This window comes from Blastomyces gilchristii (genome assembly GCF_000003855.2).
Source record: "Blastomyces gilchristii SLH14081 genomic scaffold supercont1.12, whole genome shotgun sequence".
Lineage (NCBI taxonomy): Eukaryota > Fungi > Ascomycota > Eurotiomycetes > Onygenales > Ajellomycetaceae > Blastomyces > Blastomyces gilchristii.
Genome location: NW_003101671.1, coordinates 690,403 through 703,219, shown reverse-complemented (window position 1 = coordinate 703,219; position 12,817 = coordinate 690,403). Strand labels below are relative to the sequence as shown.

Below are 12,817 nucleotides of genomic sequence, written 5' to 3'. Positions count from 1 at the left end.
ATGGTTTATTTATATGGCTTATAGTTTTATAATTGCCATTTCACATTCCTGTTCACACAGGGTACATCGAAGGGAAGAAATCGAGTCCGGGGAAAAAAGGAAGAAATTCAAGGAGTCAATAAAAACTGGGGACACATTGACGTTTTCTTTTCGGCTTCATGTTATGCGGTTCTCATGGGATGGATGGGGGAGGGGAGGGGGTTAGTAGAAGAGCAAAGACACTCGTGTTAAAAAAAAATCATAATCCGATGAGAAAGCAGACATTTCATCATGATTTTTCTCATTTCCTCCTTGTCCTTGTCAACATATCGAAGAGGCGATTTTTTATTTACTTTATCATTTCATATGAATATGAAGGAAACGTAGGTGCCGGGATTTCCGAAACAAAAGGTCATAAATATGGAGTTATGAAAAAAGTTGACGTTGTCTCTCCTATCTCATTGAAACCGTCTACCGTTCACATTCGTATGTCGAAATTACACCTTCGTTTATTCTCTCTAGCAAACTGAAAAAAAAAACAATCTTCAGAGTGAAAATAAAAATAGGGGATGGGATGTCGAACAAGGACAAAAGATACATTAATGTGTGAAGACATATGTAACACCCCGAAAAGATGCTTCGCATGTATGACGGCATGACAGACAGCTCGGGAACAAATCACTAACGTGCACAAAAACGTAGGGGGGGGGAATCGAGCTAAAATAAAAATGGAAAAATGGAAAAATGGATATTAAGGCTGAAATGAATCAAGGCAACGGGGATGGATAGGTCTGAAGGGTTTTCACAATGTGGAGAGAGGAAAACCGACGAACGGAGAAATTTCATCCCTACCGAAACCCTGCACGGTATCACGACTTCGCAGGATAGCCCCAGCCACACCCAGCTTACAGGAAAGCAACCGCTAATCCCAGCGCGCCGAGGCCGAGGGAGCCAGCGAGCTGAGTCGCGCCGGAGATGTCTTGTGCGGCGCAGACCTTGCTGCGCGTTTGGGTCGATGGGTTGTAGCAGACGTTCGAAGGGGTGATGCAGGAGACGTAGCCGGGGCCGAAGCATTCGCTGCAGGTTGTGCCGCCGTTAGGGCAGGTCTGGAAGTCCTGGTTGCTAGGCGCATCATCATCATCATCGTCGTCGTCGTCATCATCACCGCCGCCGCTGCTGCCACCTCCACCGCCTCTCTTGGGGGCGCGGGCTTCAAGGCCCTGAGCGCGACGCTCAACGGAAGTGATCGCGATCAGGTCACTAGGGTTGTTTGGGGTTGCGGAGGCGACGAGGCCGAAGAGAAGGATGAGGAGGGTCGTGACCAGAGGCCAGCGCTTCATGGTGAAGGAAGACATTTTGATGGTATTGTTTTTGGTATTGTTTTGGTGATCGAAGGTGGGAGTGTGGAGAGGATTTATTATTGCTGGTTGATACAATTGGAAAAGGAAAGAAGTGTGATGGGGATGAGGAATGGGAAACGTGAACTGGGAAGAAGCTAATATATATATTTTATCGCTCCAGGCTGTCAGTGAGTGGTGGCTGAATTGACTAAACACGGCCACACCGCTGGCTACTGGCTTCTGAAAAAGAATCGATATCTGTGTCAGAGAGTGAAAAATATTTCAATCCGTGTTTGGGAAACTAAATCAGCCTGGCAGCAGTGGCAGGGGATCCGCGTAGTGATTGTTCTTAATTTAGGTGCAAATCCACGCTCTTCCTCAGCCATCATAACGGGGTCCTGGAGACAAGCAATTCATATCGGGGTGGAACAGCGCCTCGCCGCCAAGTCGCTGGAAGCCACTCAAACTCTCAGGGCCTTGCTCAAGCAGCAGTTTCCTCCTGTTTGGCTCTAGGGTGCGGGAATGCTGCTAGTGATTGGAGCCTCGCTTGCTCCTTTTCGAGCTAAAGCCGACATCCCCGCACGCAGTCAACGGTTCAGGCCGAATGCGTTTTCCAATTGGCGGTGTTCCCGACTGAGGCTCTGTTGGGGTTTTGGCTTTCAGCGAGGCATGAAACATCCTTGAAGATTCTTGATGAAGAGTGACGCAGAACTATGCAGTTCCAGGGCTTCGTGGGCAACAAAAACAACCCGCCCAACAAATTGTTGACTATCGAATACGAGGGTTAAATTGCGTCGACTTTCAGCTGAAACCAAACACTAAAGGGGCGGGAAGCAGTGCCAAAGTTGATCGTGAAAGCGTGATTTTCGCTTTGCGGTTCTCCTCACCTGTTCTCCTCACCATAAAATAGTTTTAGCCCTCGAATATTAGGGTGTTCGAGCAAGCATGGATGAATAGCGGGAATCCTGGCCGGCGCCGTCATGAAAATACAAGAAGTTAAAGCCAGAGGCGTTAATCGCATAGGGATGGAACTAACCACTAGCTGCCCAGAGCGCAGTTGCGTGGAAGTCAAAGTTTTCCAATCGCTGGTCAGTCAGAATGGAGATGCTGAAGTGTGATCGGCTTCAAGAAAAGCATGAAGAGTAAATTCATCGTATCAGATCATTCCCATGCTCCAGAATTTGGTTTCAGGTGCAGAAAAAAAAGATCACTACAAAAAAACGAGCTAGCAGACTGAAGATTTTCTCTGTCTGGAATACCCTCATCCTTCACACACCACCTTGATAGAGAATTCGTGGGTACAGTCGCATCGAAACTGCTGGCTTTTAGCCAGAAGTCAAGCATTTTTCTTCCACTTGCTGATCGCTGGTGGGTAACTTGTGAAGATCCTTGACAGGCTGAACATTGGGGCCTGAAGTTTGAACTAATGAGTTTCGCGCTAGAAACTTCATGATTTCATTGTTTCCTGGAAGGGAAAATTTCCCATTTACCAGAAAAGTGTGGTACCGTGGACACCCTGCAGATGCCATGCTGATGCATGTTGTGTGGTTGTACAGTGCTTAGGCCGAAACACAGCAAGCGTGGGCTTCCAAGGGTTTGGGACCCAAATATAGTGCAGAGCCGCATCTTAAACCTGCAGACAGCCAAACGGCCCAAATGGCCATCACAATCACTCCGACGAGATGCCTTGGTCTAGCATGTGAACATAAATGGGCGTTGCTATGCAGCCCTGGAAAAGCCAGCTTTTCAACCAACGCATTTGTGGTGCCTTGCGAACGGCACAATTTCGCCACCAACCTGCCACCGGAGAGCAGCGAAAGTCCATTGAAGTGATACCAAGCCATGCTTTGCCTGGAGGCTGGATATTAAGCCGTGTGGAAAATGGGCTGCTTATCTTCAGAAGCACTTCTGCGGGCGTGGTCAAAAGTCTCTCAACCTCGACGATATCAAACTTTCCTAGAGCAAGCCAAACGGAACCGCCCAATTCGAACCACGTCAGACAGCCTCAACGCCATCCGCCGTGATTAGAGGGTTTGGCTGGGTGCCGCAACGTCGACAGTCTTCCAAAGTCGATTTTTATTGATTTGACTTTGCGCTGGCCCCTAACATCAAAGCATGCCGCAGATTTTGTGAACTACCCTGCCCAACGGAAAAGTCGCGGTGGTGATAGTGATTGATCCCGGCTGGAAGAATATCCCAACAAGGCGCCATGGCGCTGAAGCATCGGTCGTTGCTGGTGAAACGCCTGATTCCAGTAGATGGGGCCAGATAAGAGCGCTGTTGATTGGTGCCAGATGTCATAGTGCGGCGAAATATGATTCCACCCCTGAAAACGTAAAATATATCAGCCTAGCTGGTCAAATGGAATGGGCTGTTTTTGGAATTGTTTCCCTTACTGTTTCCGTTGGATTTTGGTCCGGGTGTCTCAACCGCCGTTGGTGCATTGATTCATTTACCATTGATCGAAAGTCAGAATTTTCGAAAGGCTTTCTCTCTTGTTGTTCTAAGGCACTTAATCTCCGATTTCCTTCGGGTAGCCAGGAACCCTCTAACAACAGTAACCAGGATAAATAGAGCCTCTTAACTGGCATACATGAACAGAGCCATACATGGCATGTATACCACGTTTCCCCTAGCTAGTTTCGTCAGCTCGTTTTCGCACATTGTTCAGTACTCAATGAGCAGCGCCCTGTGAAATATACCCGGTGCATTCTTCACAGCGACCGACGGAAAACGTTATTCTATCATCGATGCGATCCTCTGGCACCTGGTTGATCACATCTGCTTTGCATATGGGTACCCCCTAATGCTATATCCAGCTATGCCGACCAGATTAGCTTGCATTGCCGTCGAATCGGCTGGGCAAACCGATCCCGCAACCAAGAGGGCAGCAACTTTTACGCCTCTTGGATAGGTTTGCGAATTCCTTTTGCGCATTACTTCCTGGCTGTCACATTTCATCAGAAGAGAGTGATGCACCGGTTGATCCATAGCACATACTCCAAAAATGGGGGAAATCTTGGAGGTCAAAATTGATCGGACTGATATGAGCTGCTGATCTGAAAGCCTTTCCGAGCCCGCTCATAGTTTAAAATTCCCAGTTGTCAACTACCTACCCCCTTGTCATGCTAATATAGGATCCCCATCCTAGGACCACTACAAATAAGGAACCTTTGACAACAGAATTAACCATTTTTCAGGTTTTGGCGGCTTGAACACCCTTGTTAGCTCTAGTTATTTTTCATGCTGCTGATTGGAACTTACCACCGGCGCGTCATTTGTGAAACTTCTGGCGTAGTTCTATCTGTAGTAGCCATGGCCATTGACACCTGAGGCTAGATTTGTGTGTTATACGTCTTCATTAACATGATTAGAATTGGTTTCATCGAAAACGCGACTTCCGAATGAATTTATGTTCGAAAAATGACGTCACTACATAGTTACAAGTCACGTGAACATGTTGACAGAAGTGTTATACTTCTTGCTCGATATATCTCACAATAGTTTTTGCACATCAGGTCATAAAGATAATGCTAGAATTACAAATATTTGAGCAGGACTCTCTCATTCACTATCGAGGGACGCGCTGCCGTTCTTTTCGCCATTTACGGGACTTCCCCTACCAATCGTAAAGCCCTAATATTCCCCCAGCAAAGGGCTGGCGGTCCCGCCATTCAGGGGGGTCGTGTGCGGCCCGTTCGTTTGCCTCCCGTTCATAATTCTATATTGTACCAGCGGGTGAATATAAAGCGTATCTAGCATGGATTCGGCCCCGCGGGAGATTCCAGGGTACTACTATGGTACGTATGAGTGCATCCTACATTGTATACTGTCTCGGGTTTGTGCCCGTTTTCGGGGCCTATATTCTCCATTGTCGAGGTCTCATTGATGGGAACAGATGACATGATTGTCATGGGAATATTCAATACACTTATCTTTCTATATTTCCGTATCACTAAAGGATATTTCAATTTTGTGTTCTGAACTAACCACGACCTATGCCCCAGACGCTGAGAAGAAGAAGTATTTCAAAGTCCAGGCAAATCACGCTGCACCATCCGGATCGAAGTACACAAGGGATGACATTAAAAAAAGAAAGGAGACATCTTTGGTTAGTGTCCTGTAGCACTTCATGTGTGGTTAATACACTCCACCATGCTAATAGTAAACTGCAGAAGCGAAAGAGGATAGAAGAGCACTCTCAGCGCATATCGACGGAGACTATCAAGAGGTCAAACCTGTTACAGTGTCCTCTCGGTGGCAAATTGCTGCAGCGGGAGTATGGCACGCTACCCTCCTCGAGGAGCTTTGTTTCCGAACACCGAGCCGTCGCATGTGCAAGGCTGCTTTCTAGGAATCGATTGGTCGATGTAACTAGCTATGATGCTAGATTTCCCGTGTCGAGGTTCGCCAGGGACCCTTGGAGTGGAAACCTCTTAGTTGGTGTGTATCCGAGTTTTCAACGGTCGCTATTCTTACTGATATTGATGTGTTTTTAATCTAGCGATCAATACGGCATCGAATTACAACCTTCTGTATAGTCTGCCAATCCAATCCATCGACTTTTTATGTGAGTATCGGGCCCTGCTGACGAAGATGTTATTAGGTCTTATCTTCCTAAGAAACAAAGTCGGCCCTGGCAGTACAGATTGCATCAGAGGCAGTGTAACTGTGCAATGGTGGGATATGACTGGGTAAGTGTGACCGCAAAAGGAGCTTCAACCTTTTCTAAGGAGTTCGGCAGGTCACTTCGCTCTCAATTGGTCCAACCGGCTGGCTTCTGTGAGTGTCTATCTATCGGTATATTTTCAAGTGGACGAGATGCTAAGACGATATATACAGTGTTTCGTCAAGCAATCCAAGCGGTGAAAGCGTTCATATTTCAACTTCTAGACTCACAAACCCGTTGGATGGCCGGTCCGCGACTCAATACGTCGTTGGTAAGAATTCTCTCACTCGTTCTTTGGAAATTGAATTGCTGCTTCGTTCCTTGAGTTACACTAACAATATGTCCATCTAAGATACCACAACCACGTTTTGCTACCCCGGTACTATGGTATGGTGTTCCGCCCCGTGCCCAAGTGCAACAGAGAGCATATTTGTAGTTGGAAAATCAAGTAATCTGTTATTTATCACCGGGATTGATTCACACTGGAACACGCAAACCGTCAGGATGCCGAATACTGCTGATATCATGGCTGTTGAGTGGCTGACCCCTCGAGTGGTAATGGCCGGGATGACCAACTCCCTGGTGCAATTCTATGATTTACGTAGCCAGGATACCGCGACGAGACTCCAACATCCACACGGTGTATATAAAATTCGGAAGGTAGATGAATGGCGGATTGTGGTGGCAGGGGCGAAGAAGAATGTATGCTACAATTATCGGGATTTCCCTCTATTGTCCCTAATCGTCATCGCTAAAATTCACCTTGATAGCTACATATGTACGATCTCCGCTATGGCCCCAGCGGCATTACAACACGTCCCCAACCCAACAAACCCAGTCACATCTCGACAGAACCCTACCTCACGTTCCACGGCTATGAAAACGACCATTTATCGCACGATGAGCTAGACATCAGTCCCGAAACTGGTCTTCTCGCCTGTAGTGAGTTGCTACACCTCCCTCTTTCCACCCTACCTCTGAGAAAAAATAAAATAAACCCACCCTCAAACTAACTCCATCCCAGGCTCCCCTTCCAACAAGATCCAGCTCTTCTCCCTCAACACTGGTAAACTTATCATGCCTCCACCCCTCATCCCCTCTCTTCCCTCTTCCTTCCCATCCGCCCACATCCAACCACAAGCACGCCAGCGCAGGGCTGCCGAAGTTTCCAATCCCAATCGTAGAGACGTACCTATTACCCACTATCGATATCCAGACAAGATTACCTGTCTACGTTTCGAGAATCTAACGGAGGTGCCAACGGCAAATGGCGCAGGAAATACGGGGAAGCCGAGTTTGCTAGTTAGCGCAGGACCTATAGTTGAGGAGTGGCGGATGTGAAAACGATTTTGATACGAACTTGGCTTGACAAAAAAAAAGGCATGAATACGCCTAGCGAGATGATGGAATTTATTTTCCTCGTTCTTTTCTCAATCGTTTTAGTGGAGGTCAACTGGGGAAAGCATTCGATATATGTACGATTTTGACTTTTTGCAATTTTATATTTGGAAGGTGTTTTGTGGCGAATTCAAAGGGATTAGGGATGGAACTAATAAAAACGGGGATATTGGGGTTTACGAGTCCAGGATTCTTTGAAATATTCTTATTCTGTGTCTTTGGGTGGTCATTATGGTCATCTTCATCAGCATGCATACAAAACCAAGTTTGCAATGGGTTGGTTTGGAGGGGAGAGTGTGGGCCAGGCGTGTTAGTTTTTTGTAAATATGCTGTGAAAAATCATTGCACTGGTTGTGTTTCTGCTGACCCTGGAGGAATACAGAGGACTCCAACGCACATGAAGAAGTCAGATCTGGGAACAAGATGGAAATTTCCTACTGCCTCCTAGGAGGAGGGAACGCAAAATCTAAGCCGCCAGACTACGCCTTGGATTATATACATATCGTGTTACATCTTAATCTAACCATAAAACATAAAACCCATGCACATACAATTATTCTACACCTACATTCCCCTCTCCTCCGGAAACTCGTCCGCAAGCTTCAACCGCGCAACGACATTCATGCTAAAAAGCTCTTGCACCAACAACTTCGCCGCGTATGGGATAACCATCTTCACAACCCCGCGCGACGTCTTACACCGCTGACACCACCCCAAATACCCCATAAACCCACAACTCTCACAGACATCTACCTCATGCCGATCAGACGAAATCATCAACCGCTCCAACAGTAACTGGCTAGTTCCATATGCAATCAGACAATCACGCTCCATCTCGCCCAGCCGCAGGCCACCATCCCGCGACCTTCCCTCCGTCGGCTGTCGCGTTAAGATTGCCCGCGGCCCACGCGCCCGCGAATGCATCTTATCTTGTACCATATGCTTCAGCTTCTGGTAGTAGATGGGTCCCATGAAGACATACGCCGGGAGCGGTTCGCCCGTGATGCCGGAGGTGAGGTAATCCTTGCCACCATACGAGAAGCCATGGTCGACAAGGATAGCGGACATTTCCTCCACGGGACTGCCGCCGAAGGCAGTCCCATAGCCGAACTGGCCGGAGAGAATGCCCGCTTTGCCCGCGATGAGCTCGAGCATTTTGCCCACTGTCATACGTGACGGAAAACCGTGCGGGTTCATGATAATGTCCGGGACGATTCCGAGGTCGCTGAAGGGCATATCTGCGTATTCGGCGATGATGCCGACGACGCCCTTTTGGCCGTGGCGGGAGGAGAATTTGTCACCGACTTCCGGCACACGGGTTTGGCGCGTCTGGACTTTGATGAGCTGATTTTCGGCCTCGGTGGCGGAGATCATGACCTTGTCGATATAGCTGGGGTCGGGGAGTTTGTACGTTTGTGGGGAAGGGATGTAGGCGATGGGCCTGCCGGCGTCTGAACCTGTGATGCCAGACGATAGCGCGTTTTCCGGTGTGACTTTGTTGATATACACTTCACCCTGGTTTACCTTTTCGCCGACGGCGGCAAGGCCGTCGCTGTCGAGGAGGGCGTGCTTGCGGATTGGCAGGCCGTTTTCGCGGTCAGGGCCTTTAAGTTTATCCTTTGTGCCGTTGGAGTAGCTTTTGAGGTTTGTGGAGTATTTGCGGAAGACCTGACAGCGGCCGAAGCCGCGGTCTACGGAGCTCTTATTTAGGACGAGAGCGTCCTCAATATCGTAGCCGGAATAACTCATGACAGCAACGGTTGCGCTTTGGCCGGCGGGGAGCTTGTCGTATTTGATCAGCTCGATCGTTCGGGTTTTCACCATGGGCTTTTGCGGGTAGACCATGGTGTAGAGGAGGGAGTCGATGCGAAGGAATTGGTTATTGGCAATAGCGCCTATGGCTTGTTTACCCATAGCGCATTGGTATGTGTTTCGGGGAGATTGGTTATGATGTGGATAAGGGATGAGGCCGGCCACAGCGCCGAGAATGGTAAACGGTTCGATTTCCAAATGCGTCGTGCTATCAGTAATGTCCTCCTCATATACGGCGATATAAGAGTCGTTTTCCTCATTGCAATCCAGATACTCTACTAGGCCATGAGCCAAGAAGTCGTCAAATTCCATTGACCCGCTCCTGAGCGCCCAGAGATGGCTCTTGGTTACTTTGGATTTCCCGTCTTCAACAACGATCAGTGGGCGACATATACGCCCATCGTCCGTAGCAATGTGCACGGCGTTCTGATGATGATTGATGAAGACACTGATGAATTCTGAAACCCTCCCCGTCCGCCGCAGCCGACGGAAGGAATTTAAGAAAAACTTCGGCCGCCGCGTTAGGGCGATAGGAGATCCGTTTAAGAAGATAATGTAAGCACCCTGGCCATGCAACTCGCGGCCGCCGACAGTCTGCACGTCTTCCGCGCCAAGGGCGAATATGAGTTTTCTCACAGGCTCCTCCTCGTCGTTGGTAGTGATATGCGTCATGAGCGCCAGGTTTTTTACAAGACCACAAGCCTCACCTTCCGGAGTATCGGACGGACAAAGCATGCCAAACTGGGATGGTTGCAGGGCTCGAGGTCCCGAGACTTTGCGGGTCTTCTCAAACTGACTTGAAATACGGGTCATCATGCCCAGAGCGGCGATGTAGCTCAATCGGCTCAATACATGAGTAACACCCGCCCGCTCCATGCGGAAACGCTTCAGGCTCCAATTACCGGTTGAGATGGCCCGGTTCATACCCTGGGTGATGTGATTTCCATGAATGGCGACGACCCCATATGCATCGAATTGTTCCGTCCGTACAGGCTTCTTCAGCACCTTATCAATATTCATTTTAATGTCAAATTGAAACTTCTTAAACAGATCCTCAAATAGCAATGCCAGGAGCTGGCCAGCGAGTTCCAGTCGCTTGTTCCCCACATAATCCCGATCATCTACTAGACTGGGGTCATGCTTCGCCATCAAAACACGCCGAGCCATATGTGCAACGTACAGCGCCTTGGGCCGGAAGTTCAAGTTTTCCACGACGACATGAGAGATGATAACAGAGGAAATTGCTTCGATGGCTTCCTGCACATGGTTTCGTCGGGTAATGCCAAAGCTGTTCGGTTTCCGGTTGATTTTGATTCTGCTACCGATATATTCCAGCGCCTGATGTTGAGTGTATATCCCGAGTTTCACGGCCTCCTCGAAGTTAATGGAAAAGTCTTCTTGGTAGGTGCTATCTATGCCGGCAACAAGAAGCAACATTTCCTTGTCGGACTGGATTCCCATGGCCTTGAGAAGGATGACGATTGGAACATCTTCATTAAGAACGTTATGTCTCATGTATATCCGGTCCTTTTTCATGATGATATAACTCTTCGACTTTCGTTCGTTCGAGGAACTGTCACACGACCGTTAGCGAAATAAGTCCCGTATACAATTAGGATATTATAAAATGATTAATATATCCAAAGAATAGTACACACCTAGTAACCGAAGCCTGAACAATCTCCTTTTTCAAATCCGTCTCCACAATAACCCGATTCTTACTCAACTGCTCTTGTACCAAAATAACCTTCTCCGTCCCATTAACGATGAAATACCCACCAGGATCAAGCGGGCACTCATGCAACAGCTGCATCTCCGCCTCTGATTTATTCGACAACACACACTTGGAGCTCCGCAGCATAACAGGCATGCGACCAATCGCGGTCCCGTTCCGCTTGACTCGTTGTCTACCACGGACATATTCAAAATCGACCAGGATCGGGGCCGCATAGGTCATATCACGCAGCCGGCATTCGTTTGGTGTGATAGTAGATGCTACATCGAATTTGGAGTCTTGTTCTTCATCTGCCCGCCGGGGATTGCCCAGGTAGATATCGTGGAACCTAAATCAAGCAGGCCAAATTGTTTAGGAGGCGTTTCTCAAAACGTAATACATCGCAGAAAAATTGAGAATAAATAAGAAAGAATAAGTACCTGATATAAAAATTCGGGTCAACATCGCTACGAATCTCCGCGCTTGCCTGCACGATCTTCTTCAATTGAACCTCGACGAAGTAATTATAGGAATCGATATGCTGTTTGACTAAGCCCTTCACTTTGAGGAAAGCGGGCAGTAAATTCCATTTATCTTCGGCAGTGTTAATTGGGTCTGTGAGGGATTTGCTGTAGTAAAATGGTTTGAGGAGCGCGTCGAAATCCTACATTTCAGCGTTAGCCAATCTACATGCAATATACTAGCTTCCACCCACCAGGAAAACAAAAAGAACATGAAAATAAGATAACATACGTCACCTCCTCTCTTCCCCTTTTTATGATGTGAATGCCCATGCGTATGCAATTCCGCTTGGGCATGGGCGGCGATGGTCGCGGGAGCGGGACCAAGGGCGGAAGGGGTCTTTATGGCCGGAGCTGTTTGCGCCGCACGCTTCCGTTTCATAGGACTTCCGGGCATAACTGGGAGGGGTAGAGAGTCCACTTCCTATATACATGAATTTGTCAGGCTTATATGGCTGTAGGGTTGAAGATGAGTTATAACAGAGCTGCGTGTGGACTGAAAACCAAAAATATGCCTTTTCACGTACCTTGGAGGGGTCGTCTGGCGGAGCTGCCTTTCTTCGGGGAGGCATTACCCTCTTTCAAGCAGCCTTTGGGAATTAGGCAAGCTCCGAAAGGAAGTGAGATATGTTCCTAGAAGAACTTAGACAAGGAAATTAGATCATAAATCGGGAGCGCTCATGTTTGGCAGAGCAATATGTCGTTCCGCCGGCCTCAATATCTCAAAAGTTATTTTTTTCCCCGATGACACTCTCCCGGAATAACTTGGCACCGAGATTCCGGTTGATTATATAACAAATTAAGCGGTGGTCCAAGCTTTTAAGGCTAATCCGTTTACAGAAAGTGGTCACGTGCACTATATTTCTGTTGGTGATTACTACACCTACCCTAGTCACGTGCCACCCCAACCTATTCATTTAGTGTAACTCGCGTAGTTAGATTACAATACAACACAACAACATTATTCTTCAAGAGGTTATGAAGCCCTCTACACAATGAAAAGCTGCAAAATAACATGCAATTGACATCTTCACACATCATTACAAGCACATCTAGATGACTTATTAAGTAATTGAACTCATGATTAATCTAAGATTCAGAGAGACATCTGACTTAACAAAAGAATACATATTTTCAAGATAAAAAAATGAGAAAATGTCAGAGTAGTAAACACAAGATCATAGATTATTATTAATATTAATAATGAATTGAAAGACAGCTTCTGAAGTATTTAAGCTGAATGAAATTATTGCAGAGAAACAGTCTGATAAGTTTAATATATATAAAGACTCAGTTGAAAATATCAGTGAGATATCAGATAATACAGAAGATTTAAGTGACTGAAATAATAATAACTCAGTGAGTGAGAAGACTTATATAAGGC

At 47.4% G+C, this 12,817-nt stretch overlaps 4 protein-coding genes across 4 annotated transcripts; 1 reads left to right on the top strand and 3 right to left on the bottom strand.

The window, feature by feature from the left end:
• Positions 1 to 884: 884 nt before the first annotated feature.
• Positions 885 to 1,334, bottom strand: BDBG_05837 (uncharacterized protein; the record flags this gene model as incomplete). The annotated part of the gene is made up of 1 exon (XM_002623617.1): positions 885 to 1,334. One exon carries the CDS (start codon positions 1,332 to 1,334, stop codon positions 885 to 887), a length of 450 nt encoding a protein of 149 aa, XP_002623663.1.
• A 594-nt stretch (positions 1,335 to 1,928) lies between these two features.
• BDBG_05835 (uncharacterized protein) lies at positions 1,929 to 12,115 on the top strand. The gene is made up of 10 exons (XM_031722332.1): positions 1,929 to 5,119; positions 5,327 to 5,430; positions 5,495 to 5,762; positions 5,824 to 5,854; positions 5,926 to 6,013; positions 6,064 to 6,101; positions 6,162 to 6,259; positions 6,341 to 6,690; positions 6,759 to 6,930; positions 7,013 to 12,115. Exons 1-10 carry the CDS (start codon positions 5,080 to 5,082, stop codon positions 7,327 to 7,329), a joined length of 1,506 nt encoding a protein of 501 aa, XP_031579194.1. The 5' UTR covers positions 1,929 to 5,079; the 3' UTR covers positions 7,330 to 12,115.
• Positions 3,396 to 4,636, bottom strand: BDBG_05836 (uncharacterized protein; the record flags this gene model as incomplete). Its single annotated transcript, XM_002623616.1, has 3 exons — positions 3,396 to 3,645; positions 3,913 to 3,951; positions 4,584 to 4,636. 3 exons carry the CDS (start codon positions 4,634 to 4,636, stop codon positions 3,396 to 3,398), a joined length of 342 nt encoding a protein of 113 aa, XP_002623662.1.
• On the bottom strand, positions 7,639 to 12,270 carry BDBG_05834 (DNA-directed RNA polymerase III subunit RPC2). The gene is made up of 5 exons (XM_002623614.2): positions 11,961 to 12,270; positions 11,666 to 11,857; positions 11,353 to 11,576; positions 10,857 to 11,261; positions 7,639 to 10,771 (listed from the first exon to the last, which is right to left on the bottom strand). The coding sequence occupies exons 1-5, from the start codon at positions 12,003 to 12,005 to the stop codon at positions 7,951 to 7,953; spliced, it is 3,687 nt and encodes a 1,228-aa protein (XP_002623660.2). The 5' UTR covers positions 12,006 to 12,270; the 3' UTR covers positions 7,639 to 7,950.
• Positions 12,271 to 12,817: the final 547 nt, after the last annotated feature.